At 35.8% G+C, this 18,551-nt stretch overlaps 1 protein-coding gene across 1 annotated transcript in view; it reads left to right on the top strand.

The window, feature by feature from the left end:
- Positions 1 to 1,039: 1,039 nt before the first annotated feature.
- The window catches only part of LOC148952228 (sn-1-specific diacylglycerol lipase ABHD11-like), a 46,805-nt gene continuing 29,293 nt past the window's right edge, over positions 1,040 to 18,551 (top strand). The window contains exon 1 of the mRNA XM_089089686.1: positions 1,040 to 1,173. Within this exon, the coding sequence (XP_088945812.1) occupies positions 1,106 to 1,173 (68 nt within the window). The 5' untranslated portion in view covers positions 1,040 to 1,105. The remainder of the gene's footprint in view (positions 1,174 to 18,551) is intronic.

The raw sequence follows: 18,551 nt of genomic DNA on the forward strand, positions 1-18,551 counted from the left end.
ACCTTGAAAACATTTTCTGTAGAAACTGAAGATAGACGAGTACAAGCACCGAATTTATTGGGTGCCAAACAAATTGCTCAGTTTGACATCTGTATTCTACTCAGTGTTGCCACTCGACTGATACCAAAAAGCGGTACCGGTCGATGAAAATGCGGTGTTCTTGCCGTATCCTCTCTACCGAAACACGTTATAATTTATGGTGTGTTTTGATACCCGTAATGTAAATACATTGCCAGTAGTTTCAACAAAAACTTACTTTTAAAAGCAATTGATTCCTTGCTACTTTTCTAGCAAATGGATACTATTCTGTATTATTTTCTTAAGTGGTATATTCTGCCATGAATTTTGAACAAGAAAGGTGGAATAAAAATGAAAAAGACATCCCCTAGATACCTACTCGATATATAAAGAGGGTAAATTGTCCCCAATGATAAATTCATATCTTTTTCCCACTTTCTGGCCCTCTCAACCGTTCTTCATCACTAATAGCTCGTGCATACCACCCATTATCTAGAAAATTGGAAGAGGATAATTTACTCTTTTCTGTTTTAAACTAGATTAAAAGTTTATTTATCAATATTTGCTTCATTTTCAGCACTTTCTCCAGAAATACTGTGTATGCTGTCGTTATTGTCCCATTTTCTATTTTTGGATCCTCTGATATACCTGCCTTGAAAACGAAAAATTTAGCGAGTTCCGCAGTAGCCTATCCAGCCATATATCATTAGAAGTAGAGAGCAAAGATTTGTCCCTTTTCCCGTACGGTGACATTACTTAGTATAAATTCAGTGATAAGAGTCATTTCGCGGTATAAATACGCTGATCAATGTCATTTCACGGTATAATTGCGATATGCGGTATGATCAGAAAAAAGTCCAGTATTTCTGCGGTATTATACCGCAAAATGCGGTATAAGTGACAACACAGATTCTACTACCTTTGGCGAATCTTTAATTTGGTAAAAAATAAAATTATACGCCAGAGACATCTAATGTATTGACATTCATGTCAGCAAATAATTTAAAAGTATAATCTCTGGAAAAGTTAGACAGGGCTTAATTTTTAGTTAAACAAGATTATTATTATTATAAGAAGCCAATTTATTATGAATTCAAGATTATTTATGCCGAATTTATCCTGGAAAGTTTTTTCGGACTTCCGAAGATGGAAAGGGTAAGCGAACTAGCCTACAGGGACCTGCTAAGTCTGTCACTAGCATACAAAACATAGGTTTTGACTTTAGGTACTGTTAGTTTGATCCAATTCATAGAAAAAAAGCAAGAATTGATGCTATCAATTCTTACTTCTTAATATGCAAAGAATTGTAGTTAATCATTCCTTAATGTACTTCATTTTATGGTAAATTTGGTATTTGTTTAGCCTTGTGACACCTCATAAGGAGACATGTTAAGAAGACAATTCTTACTTTAAAACATGTATAATGCTTCTAGTTCTTATATTATCAAAGAGGAGAACCTTAATCATTAGGTCTTTCATCTAAAAATCCTTCTTTTTCAAACTTAAAAGGAAATGTTTCCGAAGCCCACGCTAAAAGCAAAATAATGCCCAATTCTTTTGAAATTGCCGCGGTAAACTGCCGCCAAATAAGTTGTTTTATAGATAGCGTATAGCACGTGTTTAGCATGTGTGTCAAAAAACGTGTTTAAAGAAAAAGTAGTGGTAAATTTAAATTATAGAAATTTTGAATTCTGAAACCTAACCTAACCTGATAACTTCAATTCAAAATCAAAGGATTTTTTATATAATTTTTTTTCTATTATTTCATTTCTTTTCAATGCCATGCATATTTTGTATTTTAGGTTTTTTGCCGAAAATACAGCATTTTGATTTTTGCCACTGCTATTAATATTTTGTATTTACGCCACTGCTATTTGCCCTTCACCACTGCTTTTTAAAAAAAAAATATTAAAAAGACCGGCATGAACGCTATCTATAAAAGAACTTATTAGGCGGCAATTTAAAAAGACTTAAGCATTGAATTTTCAATGTGGTGATATTTGGAAACTTTTTCTCTTTTGAGGATTTTTAGAGGAAAGACTTGATGATAAAGGTTCTCCTGTTGGATAATATAAGAACTAGGATCATTATACATATTTTAAAGTAAGAATTGTTTTCTTAACATGTCTCCTTATGAGGTGTCACAAGGCTAAACAAATACCGTAAATTTACAGGTGACACTATAATTTAGCTAGGATGAAAGTGAAAATGTCTTTTAATGCCTTTTTTATGCTGTTTCATAATTCAATAGTCACTTCTGTTGTAAATTGCATCTTGAGCCCTTAAAGGGGCCCCAAAGGTATTTTAGCCTATGTGAATTATGAAAGAGCATAAGGAAGCATCAAATGATGTTTTAACTTTCATCCTAACTAAATTATATGCCCCACTGAAAAGTTACCATCAAATTTATCCACCCCACCCCCCTAATGTGCAAATATATACCCTGAATTGTTGACAGCAAAGTTTCAAATTTCAAAATTCAGTGATATTTTTGTCAATGGCATTTGAAAAACTTGAAATGTTAGGAGATCATTTTATATTTGAGTTGCCCAATAAATGAGGTTTGAATTGTTATAAATAAGTATTTTGGTAAAATTCTACTTTACCTACTTTTGACTATCTTAGAAATGGGTTTGGTTAGGAAAATGAAACTTTCAGGGATGGGTCTACAGGTTAAAATATGGGTAAAGTTCTACCAAATCATATTATTGAGTTAGGAATAAAGTGAATACACCATTTGTGCCTTTTTTTATGCTAATTATAAGTATAATAATCATTTCTATTGGAAATGAATTTCAGCCCCCCTATATATACCTAACCCAACCTAACCTAACCCTTAATTGGAATATATATGGGGGGGGGCTGAAATTCATTTCTGATAGAAATGATTATTATATTTGTAATCAGCATAGAAAAAAGGCATCGAATGGTATATTCACTTTATTCCTAACTCAATAATATGATTTGGTAGAACTTAGCCAAAATATGTCCCAGGAAGGTATTCTTCTTCTATTTAACAGCAGGCGGGCTTTTCAGTATAACTATTTAGCCCTTTTCCTTTTGCTTCACTCTGTGGGCTACAGAGCTACTGGCTTGATTGCCTCATATTTATTAGATATATTCAGATATCTTTCAGCAGATCTTTCGACTCTAGGAGTTCAAATATAATATGATAGATGTCAATTTCTATGCTCTGTGTTCAGGTAGAGTTGGCTAGGCTCTTGGCTGATAGTGGGATTTTGTGGTGTTTGAAGTATTTTAACAGTTTACAAAGCAAGGTATGTTGTGCAGACGTCAGCATATTACATTCAAATAGGCAATGGTCAATTGTTTCATTATTCATATTACAATGCCTGCAAAGAGGGGACAAGGGAATTGAACCACTTGAATTAGAAAGCTTATATGAGAATGCAAAGAAATTTAGTCCATTTGTTACAGAGCAAATTCCATGATAAATTTTAGAAAGATACTTATTGAGAAAGGGGGAAAGGATAGGATTAATCTTATTAAAATTAATATCTGATAGCCTCCATCGGTAAATATCACTAATTGGGATTGGTCTCCCTCTTGGCTGGTCAATATTTATAGCATTTTTTGCTATTTCATCAGCCTGATGATTACCACTTATGCCATAGTGGCTAGGAATGTACTGAAAGTAAGTTTTTATTCCACTTGAAGCAAGATTATCAATAATACTGAGACAATGATAAGTGTCAATGTCCAACTTATATTGAGGAGCTGAGGCCAGCAACTCAAGGCTTGATAAAGAGTTGGATTAGATGATAATATTATTCGAATTTTCAATCAAAGGTTGGTTTTGCTTAAGGTGGTTTTGCCATGATTATGGCATTTAACTCAGCAGACATTATAGATAAATTATTAAATAATCTCTCTCCCATTGCAATTTTCAGGTGAGGAAGGAAAACACCACTTGCAACTTTCTCATCCATTTTTGACCCATCAACAAATATTTGGAAGTGATTTTTATAGGTAATTGTATTAAGTTCAGCAAATTTTTTCTGGACAAAAGCAATGGGGGTTAAATCTTTATTCTATTTTGAAAAATCAGTATTTATTATGGGAAATGACCAATTTCATGGAGGGGATTGGGGGAAAGTAGGTGCAATAGAATTTGCTGGTACAGGGAACTTCTTTTGAATATTGGCATACTCATCTGCAATAACTCTATACATGGCTGGATTTCTTAACCAATTATGTAATGTGTGTGAGCTATTTGATTCAATTTTTGTAAGATGTTTTATCGAGAGAAAGCTACGTCTCTCCCTTATTGTTGTTAATCCACTCTCCATAAGCAGAGACTTGGTGCTTGTGGGTTTCCTAAGACCAAATATGAGACGTATTATATCATTTTGTGTTGTTTCAATTTTTTGCATCTGGGTCTTTGCACATGCACCATAGACAATGAGCCCATAGTCAATATGGGGTCTTATATGTGATTTATAAAACTGGAGTAAGGTTTTCTCCTTACAACCCCAAGGTGTGGAAAGAAGTCTTTTTAGTATATTTGTTTTTCTATAACATTTTTTTATTGTGTTTGAAATGTGGAGGTGGAAATTAAGTTTTTGGTCAAGCATGAGACCTAGGTAATTAATATTATTATCTTCTGGAATAGTTGTTTTATTTAGAGTTAGTTTTGCATTAACATGGTTTCGCTTCCGGTGAAATTGGATTATTTTTGACTTGGTGGGTGCAATGGGTAAATCTGAATGTTGAGAGAATTTTTCAAACTGGAAAAGTGACTTTTGCAGATTTGACTGTGCTATCTGAAAGGTGTTGCCAGATGACCATAGCACCAAATCATCAGCATATTGTAGATTCGTGTGGGGTAGGTTCATGTCCCAGAGATATAGGGCAAAAAGGAGGCAACTGAGGACTGCTCCCTGAGGTAGGCCTTTGGAAATTGTCTTTTGGGGTGAAGAGGCTGAACCAACACAAACAATGAAACTTCGCACTTCTATGAAGGATTTAATAAAGGATACTAGCTTAGGAGGTACTCCAAGGTTTGCAAGTTTATTTAAAAGGATTTGGTGGTTCACATTGTCATAAGCTCCTTCAAAATCTAGGAAAGCTCCCACTAGGATATTATTTTTGAGAAAGATTCATTTATTGCATTTGTTAGCAAAATGAAAGCATCTGTTGAGGAGTGGTATTTCCTGAATCCAGTTTGAGTGTGTGGGATCAAGTTATTTTTCTCAACAAACCAGAGGAGTCTGTGATAAATCATTTTCTCCATTATTTTCCCCATCACAGGTGTAATCATGATGGGCCTATAAGACTCAGGGTTATCTTTTGGTTTATTTTTCTTTAGGATTGGTAGGAGGGACGAACATTTACATATATTTGTGAACCTATAAGATGCACAATCGTGATTATAAAAATTTAGCAGTTCTTGTTTGTATGAATTTGTGAGATTCTTTATCCATGTATGGTGTATATTGTCATAGCTACTGCTAGTTTTGGACCTAATATGATGTATTGCATTATTCAATTCCTGGATTGAAAATGGATTAGTTATGTACTCGGATCCTGGGCGGGGTTGGTAACTAGGGTTCATAGGAATTGTGGACAGTTTGCTTTGATTATTTTATGTTAGCTTATTAACAAAAAGAGTTGCAAATAGGTTAGCCTTTTCATTATCATTGTCATAATGGGTATTATTATGTATAAGCTCATACAGGAGTGGGTTGGGAGAAGTCTTTTTCCCACATATGTGGCTTATGACGTTATGTATAATTGGCTCATTTGTTTCTCTGGAGAGATTATTTGCAAAATTATTCCAGTATTTATATTTAGCATCTATTATAGTCCTTTTTAGATTAGATTCTGCTTGTAATTTTTTTAAATATATAGTAGGTGTTGGTTTTTTTATGAATTCAGTCCTAGCTGCCTTTTTTATCCTCCATTTATTTAGGCACTCATTTGTCCACCATGCTTTAGGAATTTGTTTAGGGAATGTTTTCTTAGGTGTTTTCCTGCGGATAGCATGATTAGCTGTATTTATTAGTAAAGATGTCAACGCTTCAGCATGTGTGTCAACTGTTGTGTTAGAAATGCATGAACTTTGGGTGAAACTTGTAATTTCATCATTTAGCTTATTTTGGAAAATAGACCAATTTGCTTTAGTGTTGATATATTTGGATGTATGAGATAAAGTTTCAGCAGGTTCATTTAGGGAGCAAACTATAGCAAAGTGGTCTGTACATAGACTATCAATTTTATTTATGTAAATTTTGTTCAAAAAATTTAAAGACACAATTTGTAGGTCAATTGTGGAGAAATTGCCACTTTTGGGGTTGAAATAGGTATTCAGGTTTGGAGGGGTAGCAACAACTAATTCATTATTATTTGAAGCCATATGCTCAATAAATTTACCAGCTTTATTTGCTGGTTTATTCCCCCACAAAAGGCTGTGGGCATTGAAATCACCACAAATAATGATATTTTTTAACATATTAGAATTATTTATATAATTAAAGAAATCCTTGGCATCTGTAGTTTGGCCATTAGGGTTATAAAAGCTTATTATGTAGGTTTTTAAATTATTCAGCCAAACACTTATACCAATTACATCAACATCATTTTCAAAATCTGGAAAATTGATGCCACAAAATTTTATATTATTATTAACTAATAAAGCTACACCACCTCCTTTTCTCTCTGAAGATCTATCCTTTCTCAGGATAGTATATCCCAGAGACTTAATTTGTTGATTTTGGGTTAAATGAGTTTCCTGGAGGCAAGCAATATTAATTGAATTATTATTCATAAATGATATTAGTTCATTTAGCTTATTTTCTGTGAGTGATCTTACATTCCATTGGAGCATTGATAAATGTTGTGTTGTTGATTTATTCTTCATACGACTGTGTATCAATGTTCAGCTTTGTTAACAGTAAAGCAAGATCTTTTTTTGCTTGAATGAGCATATCATCTGGGATGTAGATTTTTGCCAATTCTGCAATAATTTTTGTTTTCTGTAGTGGATGTATGTTCATGGCCTGAACTGCATTACAGTTTAGAATGAATAAGCATATATTTGGGGATTGCATTTTTGGTAGTGCATCCTGTTTGTTGGTTAAGGGATTGATTCCTGGTTGTGTTTCTGGTGTGTTTGTTCTTGGGAGGGAGGGCCAGGCTGGCCTCATCTCACCGGACAATGATGTGTGGTGGCTTGGTGATTTCTTCTGATAGGGATTTGAGCTAGGGGGATTAGAGGATGGTGTTTTATATGGGGTGCTTGATGCATTGGGGGCACTTGACTTGGGAGTGTTGGTTGGTTTCATTACAGGCTTTATTTGGTATCGTTGGACAGCATTTGCTTCCATTGCTGCAAAGGGGTATGGGATGGCCTTCTCTGTTGATATTTGGAGTGTTAGAGCTCTTTTCTTGTATGCAGGGCATAATGATTTATTTGTAGATTCATGTGGGCCTTTGCAATTGATGCATGTAGGCTGAGTGTTGTTGCAAGTTGTCAGCTCTTTAGGATGGAAAGATTTACAATTACTACACTCTTGGAGAATTTCATTGCATTTGTTTGTTGTGTGTCCCAGTTTGAAACACTTCTGACACTGAATAGGCTTAGGTTTGTATTCCTTGTGCGGTTTGATTTGCCCAAATAGGAATAATTTTTCTGGGATATCAATTTTATCCTTCAGTGTGAATAAGAAGGATCTACTAGTTTTTAGGCCATTAGAGTTGGGTTTTCCAAGTTGGGTAACATCCTCAACTGGGATTGTGTTTCCAGCCCTATCTGAAAGGCCTTCTTTTAACTCCTGAGTAGATATCTCTGGGGGAACATTATACACTACTATTTTTGTTGGTGATTGTTTTGGGTTCCAATTAGATGCAATAATTGGGTTATTTAGAAGGGATTTAAGGTTAATTATTGTATCCGCTGATTTCTGATCTTCTACAGCTATTAGCAGAGATCCATCACGGTTAATGTTAAGAGAGAACATTGCTTTTAGCAATTTAAAAATTGCAACTCTTATTGCAGTGATCATTTTTATTTCAAAGGGGGCAGTTGGAGTAATTTTAAGGTAGATTCCTAAGTTTTTGGAGGGTGGATCTTGAGCAGGGAGAGGCGAAATGCTTTTAATTGGGGAGATTTTTTTCCTTTTAGAACTTCTAGAGAGGACCTCTTGAAACCCATTATCATCTATGGTTACATTAGCCCCTACACTTATCATCGTCCTAATCTCTAAATTAGAGATATCAGTAAAACTTTGAGAGAGCGTCCTTGACCTGCCAGGACGGGTAAATTTCACTATTGCACTTCCACTGGAATTCGATTTGGGATCTGGGGGGATTTTATGTTTTGGAGGACTTCTAAACATTGCCTATTGGACAAAGCTTTAAACACAGAAATAAAACTAAAACAAGAAGGGAAAATAGATGATATCAAACCGTCTGCACTATACTATGGGGGAGGATAAACACCACAGTATAGCCCTGAGGATGTCTTGAGCAGAATTGGTTTGGTACAACTGCTGATTAGAATAGATAATAATCACAAGAAAATATATTTCGATTTTCTTAAAAGGTTGCTGCTGCTGCTGCTGTATTTTGAAGTACGGTACCTACCTCCACTCCTTCTCCCTCTAGAGGGTCCTGACCTTTGATGACCTTTAAAAATCTCTTAGTTATAGAAGTGAAACCTTGCAAAATAGATCTTCTGCTTAAATGAAGTACAACAAAATTGTTTTCAGCTTCACAACTTTGCTCAATCCCAATTTATAAGCTTTTAAAGATATGCAGATACATTTCCTAAATTTTGGAAAAAAAACATTGATATGGCTTAAAGTTCTGCTCAAATAACTGAAATTGTATTTTCAGAGCTAAAGCTAGAGAAAAAGAAACTGATAACTGAAAATTAAGGTAAAATGTTGTTTTGTCAAAATTTCAATAGGTATAGACCTGTCATGTAGGCAAATTTCAGGACCCTCTTGAGGGAGAAGGAGTGGAAGTAGGTACTTCAAAATACCTTCCTGGACATACTTTAGCCTGTAGACCCATCCCTGAAAGTTTCATTTTCCTAATCTAACCCCTTTCCAAGATAGTCAAAAGTAGCTAAAGTAGAATTTTACCAGTATTTTTGGAATATATTAATTTTGAACTACTTATTTATAAACTAGTGATATATTTATAACAACTTTTCAAAAACATAACTAGTGTTGATAACTTCTTTGTGTGGTTACAAAATGAAATACCTTGGGGGCACCTTTAAGAGCTCAAGATACAATTTACAACAGAAATGATTATTAAATTATGAAAGAGCATAAAAAAGGCATCAAATGATGTTTTCACTTTCATCTTAGCTAAATTGTAGTGCCACCTGCAAATTTACCCATTTTACTTTACTATCTGAACACTGCTATATCACATTACTGAGGGCAGCTAAAAAGGAATGGGAGGGGACTGGCTAGCCTCAGACCACTTTTTAACATCTTCTTCAACATGCTCTGAAAGTTTAAGCTTAATACCCTTGGTTGTTCTTGTGATAGGCTATTTCAGATACAATTTATTGATAAACAAGGTTATGCTATGGCAGGATGATAATTGATGCTTGGTGTCAAAGTATTTTATATTTCAAATAGGAAAAAAGTACTTAAATATGTATCTCAAATACATACTGCCTCATTACTGGCCTTTTATTTCTCCAATTTTAAAAGTGACAAAATTACTCTGATCTTCTCCTGCTTGTAGGCCTATGTAGATGCTTTCTTAGACCACAGTACCTTTCTATTTATTAATGAAGTGGAAGTATAGAAATACATAGCATAAAGAAAAACTTATAACTGAGGTAGTCAAAAAATTTAATAATAAAGCTCAAGCATATTCAATTCACATCTGTAAATCTTTATTGATTTAGAAAGAGGCATTGGCAGATCCAAGGGTGGGGGGGGGGATTGCCTTCCCCCTAGACATGCTGTAATTTTTTATTTTACTGCACTTGTGGAAGTCTGCATTAATGCATGTTTGAACTACTGTAACTAGACTCTAAAACCTTCTCACATTATGTTTGTTCCACAGCTTTTCCTCCACTCCCATTTCCTCCTCGCGTATTTCTCACCTCATAGCATAGCAACAGATTACCTGGTAAATTTTAGCTAGTTCTTGCCAGTTGCCTCCCTGTTTGAGATGCAATGCAACCAGTTCTGAATGTTCTGAAATGTCAAAACAAACATTTTGATCCAGTGTATAGTGAAATTTGAATGTGTGTCTGTCACAAAGACTTTCATTATTTAAGTGATATTAATGTTGGGAAAACATGGATGAAAGATGCTCGACAGCTTTGTCATTTCAAACTCTTGCAGAATGGATAGTGCAACTGTAACTGCAAGTAGCTCTTCAATTAGTTCTGTTGGAAGTGACAAACATGGACACATTCCAGACACTTTGTAATCTTCTGTTTACCCTGTAAGCATTCAGAGTGATCATCCAACAACACTGCCCCCTCACCTGTTTCTGGAAAACAATATTGGGATCCACATTGGTGCAATACATGCCATTGACAACCAAATAAAGTGCAAGCTTCTGGAGAGGCCATGGAAACTGCCAATTGGATACCAAATGCTGCATTCTGTTCATTTAAAGCAGGGGAAAGAGGAAAAAAGGTACTTGAACAATTCTCAATTCCTGAACAATTGCAGAGTTTCCACTGGCTTGTATATTCTGCTTAGCAGAAAGGCCTATTTGCATATATAGCTCTCTTTTTGTAACTTGGGCTAGCAGGGGTTCAAACAGACAGGTTGCCCTACAAAAGCTGGTCACAAAGCCTGTCACAAAATTTGCTAAGTTACTGGGAAAAGATGGAGACCTGACAGTACGTGATTCTTCCCAGTACCATTATGATGCAGTAGAAGCTGGAAAGTTGTTCCTAAGAGCCTACCATTCTCTGCACAAATCTGTAAATAACTACATTAACAATCAACAAATGAAGCAAGTAACAGAAAACAGAGAGGAGCTTATGCCAATTCTGGAATCAATCATATTTCAAGGAAGACAGAATATTCCACTGAGAGGTCATTGGGATGATGGCAGCTTAAATTTGGATGACATGCCACTTTCCAACAAAGGGAACTTCTGAGAACTGCTACATTATTGTTTTGAAAGTGGTGACAGTAAATTAAAGGAACAACTGATAATATTGGTAAAAAATGCTACCTATATCAGCAAAACAATTCAAAACCAGTTGATTGAGTGTTGTGCAAAAGAAGTAATAGGTGTCATTCTAGAGAGAGTAAAGTCAGCAAGGAATTACAGCTGGTAATTTAAAAAAAAACTCTTTTCACTTTTAATGATTGAATTATAATGTAAGTTTCTTTTATATTATTTTTTATTCTCTTCATTTTTTTTGTTGAGAACATCCCTTGGATATAGGGTCGAAATATTCATTTAAAGTTGTGTTCCACTGTCTTGTATAAAAATTTCCCTGGTGTTCTACTTATTGTTTATGTATTACAGCATCATTTTTGATGAGACAATAGATGTGTCACATTCATTGCAACTTAGTTTTGCTCTCTGCTATGCCTTCAATAACCATAGATGCATATATGCATAGATGCAATAACCATAGGTTTTGTTGACATTGATCATGCCACCTTTGAAAGTTCTGCTGCAGACAAAGAGCCAACTGTCAACAGAAAAGTGATTGGCTAGCTAGTTTTAAGCTTCTTGGAAGAAATGGGTTAGAATCTACTTGACTGAGTTGGAATGAGGATGGATGGCTGTGCAATGATGATATTAAATAAATGTGGTGCTGTAGTGGAAGTTCAGAAAAAAAAAGCTAAAAACGCGTCCCGTTGTCTCTGCTTTAACCACACCCTGAACCTTTCCTTGTCAAGAAGCTCAGCTGTTTTGAGCATCAGAAATGTCATACGCATTATAAAAGAAATTTTTGCATTTTTTTATGCATCTGCAAAGAGAAATTATGTCTTGAATAAGGTTCTGAAAACTAAGCTCATGGGAATATGCAAGACAAGGTGGATCAAGTGGCATGAGTCACTTATGCAGTTTGTGTCTGAACTTCCAAAAATCATCCAGTCTTTGGAACACATCAGTCACTGGAGTGAATCAGTAATCACTCTGAAGGCACAAGATGCTTGTGACAATGTTACATAGTGTGGAATTTGTGGTTTCCCTTCAGTGTCTACAGAGCATTTTCGTTCTGACCTTGCCTTCTTGTTGGCTATTCCAGAAGAAGACTTTGGACTTGGGTGCTGCCAATGGCCACGTTTCCGATCTTTTAGATCTTCTGGAAAAGTGATGGGAAACGTGTGACAAAGAGTATTTGAGCAAGTAAAAGAATTGTCTGATGAAATCCAATTGTCTGTTGAAGTTCCAAGGATTACACAAGGACAGGTTCATCAAAATAATCCTCCTCATACTACACCTGATGAATATTATCGATGGCTGTTTTTCTACCTATGCTTGACTCAGTCATAAGTGACTTAAAGAGCTGATTCTCAAGAGGCATGCTGAACTCTTTCCGGTTACCTATACTGCTGCCATCGAATATTAGGAATTGTACTGATGATTTGCTGCAATCTTCCATCAAAGAGATCTGTAGCATGTATGGTCAAGTTCTGTCATATGTATGGTCAAGTTCCATATTGTCTTCCAGTGCAATGCTTGTTTTAGCAGAAGCATATGTGTGGAGAAGTAGATGGCTTTGGGTTAAAAGAGTAGGTGGTATATTTTCTTGTTCAGCAGAAGAAACTGCCAAGGAATGTGACAGAGACCTATATCCTTATGTCAGCTCACTTCTTGCTATTTTCATATCTCTTCCAGTGAGTGTGGCATCTACTGAGTGTAGATTCTCAACTTTATGCAAACTGAAAACCTGGCTCAGAGCACAGATGCGGCAAACTAGACTCAGCAGTTTGTACCTCCTTAATGTGCACCCTGACATCAATATCAGCATTAAAAGGGTAATCAACAGGTTTCCAAACAGTGGAGCCAGGAAGCTTGAATTTTTCTTGTAAACAGTTTTCAGTTGATCAAATTTTTGTAAGCATTATTGTAATAGATGAAAACTCCATTTTCGTTAAATAAGAGACCAACAGGGACACTTAAAACGCGAAAGAAATCAGCCTTGTTTGGCCAACAAAAAGGACACTACCCCCACTCTTTTCGGTAAGAATCGCCCCACCCCCCTCAGAACGAAAGGCTGGATCCGCCTCTGGAAAGATGAAATTAAACTAATATAAAAAACAAAGGAAATATACAAGAAACAAAAAGCACATCCAAAAAACTTTTGCAGTTGTTTGCCATATTTCTGAACCTTCCTCTTAAAGTACCCAGAAGATCAAAATAAAAGTAGTTTTTGTCACCTAGACCCATCACAGTTCTGTTAATACCCAAAAAACTGTAATTTGTGTTTTGGTGGTTTCAAATTCTGAAGCTTTTAGGGCACAACCAATTTTTCATCAGTCTTGATGCATTAAACCATGAAAATAGATAGCAAAACTAAACAATGCTTTTTGTCCATAAAAATTCTACACTATAATATCCAAAGATGACTACATCTTCAAAGAAAAGTTACATCTTCTCAAGCTTTTTTTGGTGATTTTTTGCACATATTTTTTTTTTTTTTAAATTCAGTACCTGCTATTACCAAAAACTACATAATTGAATATGGAGGCCTTTTCTCATTAAAAGTTTAGTTGTATATTTTTCATAACTTACAAGACCTTTAAGGTTGTTAAGATTCCACTTAACCACTTTAGATGATCAGATCGCATTTTCACTTTGCTTGGTACTTGAATGATGTACCACTGCAGACAGACACAGCCCGACCTACCAATCAAGCTGAACCTTTATAAATTTGCTGGTCCAAAACAAGCAAAATTGTCTTCTATATCAGAATTATCAAGGCTAAAAAAAAAATATATTTTAACAGAAGAACTAAGTTTCTTGTTACTGTCCCTCCTGTCTATTTGAAAGGTTAAATTACCAAAAGTACATTATTGAAAACTTATTCAATATTCTAAATTGAAACTTCAATTTAGGCAATTGATTTTCTATACATTTGAAAGAAATGGCTTTAAAGTGTATTGCCCATTGACGATTACTTATTGGTTTGATGTCTCTTCTACAAGGTAAGAGGTTCTGTCAGAAGGATTTGGTATGGTTGATATTCTGGCTAATCTCATAAAACATGGCTTAACCATTTTAGTCAGGGATGTTGAGTTTTGGCTGTATCTCTCTTAATGCTCTGCATTTGCTCTGTTCATACTTCTGGTGTAAAGTTTTGCATATCTATCATTAGTGTTTTGTGCAGGCTATTCTTTCTTCAGTAACATTTAGTGTATTGTCTTGCTACTGCTTTGTGGGCCATGTTTCAGTCTGTAAAGAAGAATAGTTTTGACCCAGGCCATATAGATTTGAACAACTATTTCATGGGGGCTCCATTTCGCTTTGTGCAGAAAAACAAGAACTCCCTGAGGTTTCTTTATTCTCTGCTGGGTATCAGTGTCAGAAACCTATCCAGACAGATGGAAGGCAAGGTTTGGAAAAGCTGTCAACCTACTCCAAGGCTACTTGGTTTACAGCTAACAAAAAAAAGGTCCGTTGTTTTATTACAATTAATTAAAAAGACTTTTTCCACAAAATAAGTTTTTCAAATAAAAGTAAAGAACTCCATTAAACAAAAAATGAGCAAAAATAAAATCAAATAATCTACCAAGCGTGAAACTACTGCAAATTTGCATTGATAAATAAATGAAACCCAAAACGAACAGAAATTACAATAATTAACCGAGTCAAACTCAAAACGAGCAGAAATTAACATAAATTGGGCACAAAACCCCTATGTCCTCCCAAGGCCAGAACGTAATTTGCACTTTACTAAAAAATACAAATGAATGTGCATTGTCAGTTTAATATACATATACTGATATTTAGTAATTAAAATGTTAATATTATTTGATTTATTAAAGTTATAAAAGTAAAAACATTTATATTTTTTTCAGTAAAGTGCAAATTATGTTCTGGCCTTGGGAAGACATAGGGTTTTAAGCCCAACTTATGTTAATTTCTGCTCGTTGCGAGTTTGACTCGGTTATTTATTGTAATTTCTGTTCGTTTTGGGTTTCATTTATTTATCGATGCAGATCTGCGGTAGTTTCACGCCTGGTAGATTATTTGATTTGATTTTTGCTCATTTTTTGTTTAATGGAGTCCTTTACATTTTTTAAAAACTTGTTTTGTTGAAAAAGTTTTTTAATTAATTTATGCTTGTTTTAAATGGTTATAGTCTTTTCAAGGGAATAGAAAATAATATTTCAAGTCTTTTCGTTTTTTTAAGACTTGATAGTTCTTCCGGCTTTACGTATGCTGGAGAAAAATTTTCAGCAATTTTTAACAACAAACACCCTTTTAAAAATTCTGGACACAAATAGTAGTGTTTAATTCAGTTTCATACCTCCTCTAGTTGACCTGAAATGAAAAACTTGATACCATTCGCAAAAAAATCTGTTTACTTTCTTTGATACCTTGGATACACTCACGCTATTTTGATTTGGTTAAATTTAAAGAGCAGAAGTAGCCCCGAAAGTTTGAACGTAATACCCTCAGTCGTTCTTCGGATGCTGATGAGATGCCTTATTGGGAATTAGCATTAACACAGTGTATTTTGATTAAATCTTAAGGCAACATTTAATTTTTAAACATAATGCGCAAATGGGAGGGTGGGCGTTGGAGGGAGATTAGTTGCCCTCCAATCACTTTTGAATATTAAAATGGACATCAGTCCTTTCTATTTTCTATCGAATGAGCCCCTTTCGAAGTTCCCACGACAACTCCTTCGATACGAAGTGCCCTGGTCTAAACACCAACAAAAATATTACTAATCACTTTCGACTATTAAAAAGGGCTCTAGCCCTTTGAATTTCCAATCGAATGAGCTTTTTTTGAAGTTTCTACAACAACTCCTTCAATACGAAGTGCCCTGGTCTAAACAAAAAAAAAAATACTTTCGACTTAAAAATGGAACTAGCCACTCCAATTTCTAATCAATTGAGCCCTTTTCGAAGTTTTTACGACAACGCCTTCTATAAAAACATTATATGCCCCCAGGTCATAAATTAAAACCCTTGCCCTGAGGGTTGTGGGGGGAGTGTCCTCCTCAAAAACATATTTTCTACCTGGAAATCAACTACGCTGAACAAAATAGCTATCTATAAATTTTGATTGGATATGTTTTGAGGAATAATGGGCGTGGTTGGGGGGTCTAGTTGCCCTCTACTCAATTTTGACTATTAAAAAGGGCACTAGAACTCTCAATTTCCAATCGAATGAGCCCCTATTGAAGTTTCTACGACGACCACTTCCATATGAAGTGCCAAGCTCTAAAGGAAAAAAAAATGATAAATAGTACATTGTGCCAACATCTTTCTTATATGCCCTCAGGGCATAACTTAAAACCCTTGACCCAAGGGTTGTGGGGAATTGTCCTCCTCAAAAATATAATTTCTATCAAGAAATCAAAGACGCTGAACAAAATGGCTATCTCAAAATTTTGATTGGGTGTGCTGGGGGGAATGATGGGCGTGGGGGGGGGGGGCTAGTTGCCATCCAATCAGTTTCGACTATTAAAAAGGGCACTAGCCCTTTGAATTTTTAATCGAATGAGCCTATTTTTAAGTTTCTATAACAATGCCTTTTATAAAAACCTTATATGCCCCCAGGGCATAACTTAAAACCCTTGCCCCGAGGGTAGTGGGGGAGTGTCCTCCTCAAAAACATATTTTCTATCTGGAAATCAACTACGCTGAACAAAATGGCTTCCAAAATTTTGATTAGATGTGTTTGGGGGAATAATGGGCGTGGGGGGGGGCTAGTTGCCCTTCAATCACTTTTGACTATTAAAAAGGGCACTAGCCCTTTGAATTTCCAATCGAATTAGCCTTTTTTGAAGTTTCTACGACAACGCCTTCTATAAAAACCCTATATACCCCAAGGGCATAACTTAAGACCCCTGCCCTGAGGGTAGTGGGGGAGTGTCCTTCTCAAAAACATATTTTCTATCTGGAAATCAACTACGCTGAACTAAATGGCTATCTCAAAATTTTATTGGATGTGTTTGGGGGAATGATGGGCGTGGGGGGACTATTTCTCCAATCACTTTCGACTGTTAAAAAGGGTACTAGCCCTTCGAATTTTCAATCGAATGAGCCTGTTTTGAAGTTTCTACGACAACGCCTTCTATAAAAACCTTATATGTCCCCAGGCCATAACTTAAAATCCTTACCCTGAGGGTTTTGGGGGAGTGTCCTCCTCAAAAACATATTTTCTATCTGGAAATTAACTACGCTGAACAAAATGGTTATCTCAAAATTTTGATTGGATGTGTTTGGGGGAATGATGGGCGTGGGGGGGGGGGGGGCTAGTTGCCCTCCAACCACTTTCGACTATTAAAAAGGGCCCTAGAACTCTCGATTTCCAATCGAATGAGCCCCTTTTGAAGTCTCTACGACGACCCCTTCCATATGAAGTGCCCTGCTCTAAAGTAAAAAATAATATATGGTACATTGTGCCAACATTGTTCTTATATACCCTCAGGGCATAACTTAAACCCTTGCCCCGAGGGTTGTGGGAGAGTGTCCTCCTCAAATAGATATTCTCTATCTGGAAATCAACTACGCTGAACAAAATGGCTATCTCGAAATTTTGATTGGATGTGTTTTGGGGAATGGTGGGAGGGGGGGGGCCTAGTTGCCCTCCAATCACTTTCGACTATTAAAAAGGGCACTAGCTATCCCAATTTCCAATCGAATGAGTCCTTTTCGAAGTTTCTACGACCACTCCTTCGATACGAAGTGCCTGTCGAAGAAAGAAGAAGGAAAAAAAAACGCATTGTGGCCACATCGTTCTTTATTTAGGCAGCGCTAGCGCGCTGCCTATGATAAATTTGACGTTCTTTGGGTTGACTTGGAGACCACCATCACTACATTATAAAGCATAGCTTAGGTGAGCTCTGCATCTGAGATAATTCTACTGTCATCTGCAAGTCAATGCTGTGGGTTAAGGCTCTGTACAATCTAGATTAATAGCAGCAAGATGAAACATCAAGGCATCCAATTGACATGTCTCTACCCATTTTCATATCTATGTCCTTGTACAAAATTTCCAAGCACTTTGTATATAGTCTGATCTGGCTAACCAACTCTTGCATTGAACTCCTCATCAATGATTGGGTAATCTTGCTCTGCAAAATAAAAGAGACTGCTACTGCAATTCAGCATATAATTCATCCTTAGCTACACCAGCATCATTATGGGTAGGGTCTGGTCACAGGGCCACTCTTTTTGTATATGGTAAGAAATAATTTACCTTAATTTGCATTTTGGAGCAAAATGAGGTCCATGCTGGATCTGTTCTGCTCCGCATCAATGTAATTTGGAACGTCACTGTGATATGGGCACAGGGATGTTGCATTAGTTGGCAGCTGAGAGGGATGGACTTTATTGCTTACATTTCCATGGCTTGTTGTTTCATTCTTTGTCAAG

This window comes from Artemia sp. Qi Xiang Cuo, chromosome 5 (genome assembly GCF_049724085.1).
Source record: "Artemia sp. Qi Xiang Cuo chromosome 5, ASM4972408v1, whole genome shotgun sequence".
Taxonomy (NCBI): domain Eukaryota; kingdom Metazoa; phylum Arthropoda; class Branchiopoda; order Anostraca; family Artemiidae; genus Artemia; species Artemia sp. Qi Xiang Cuo.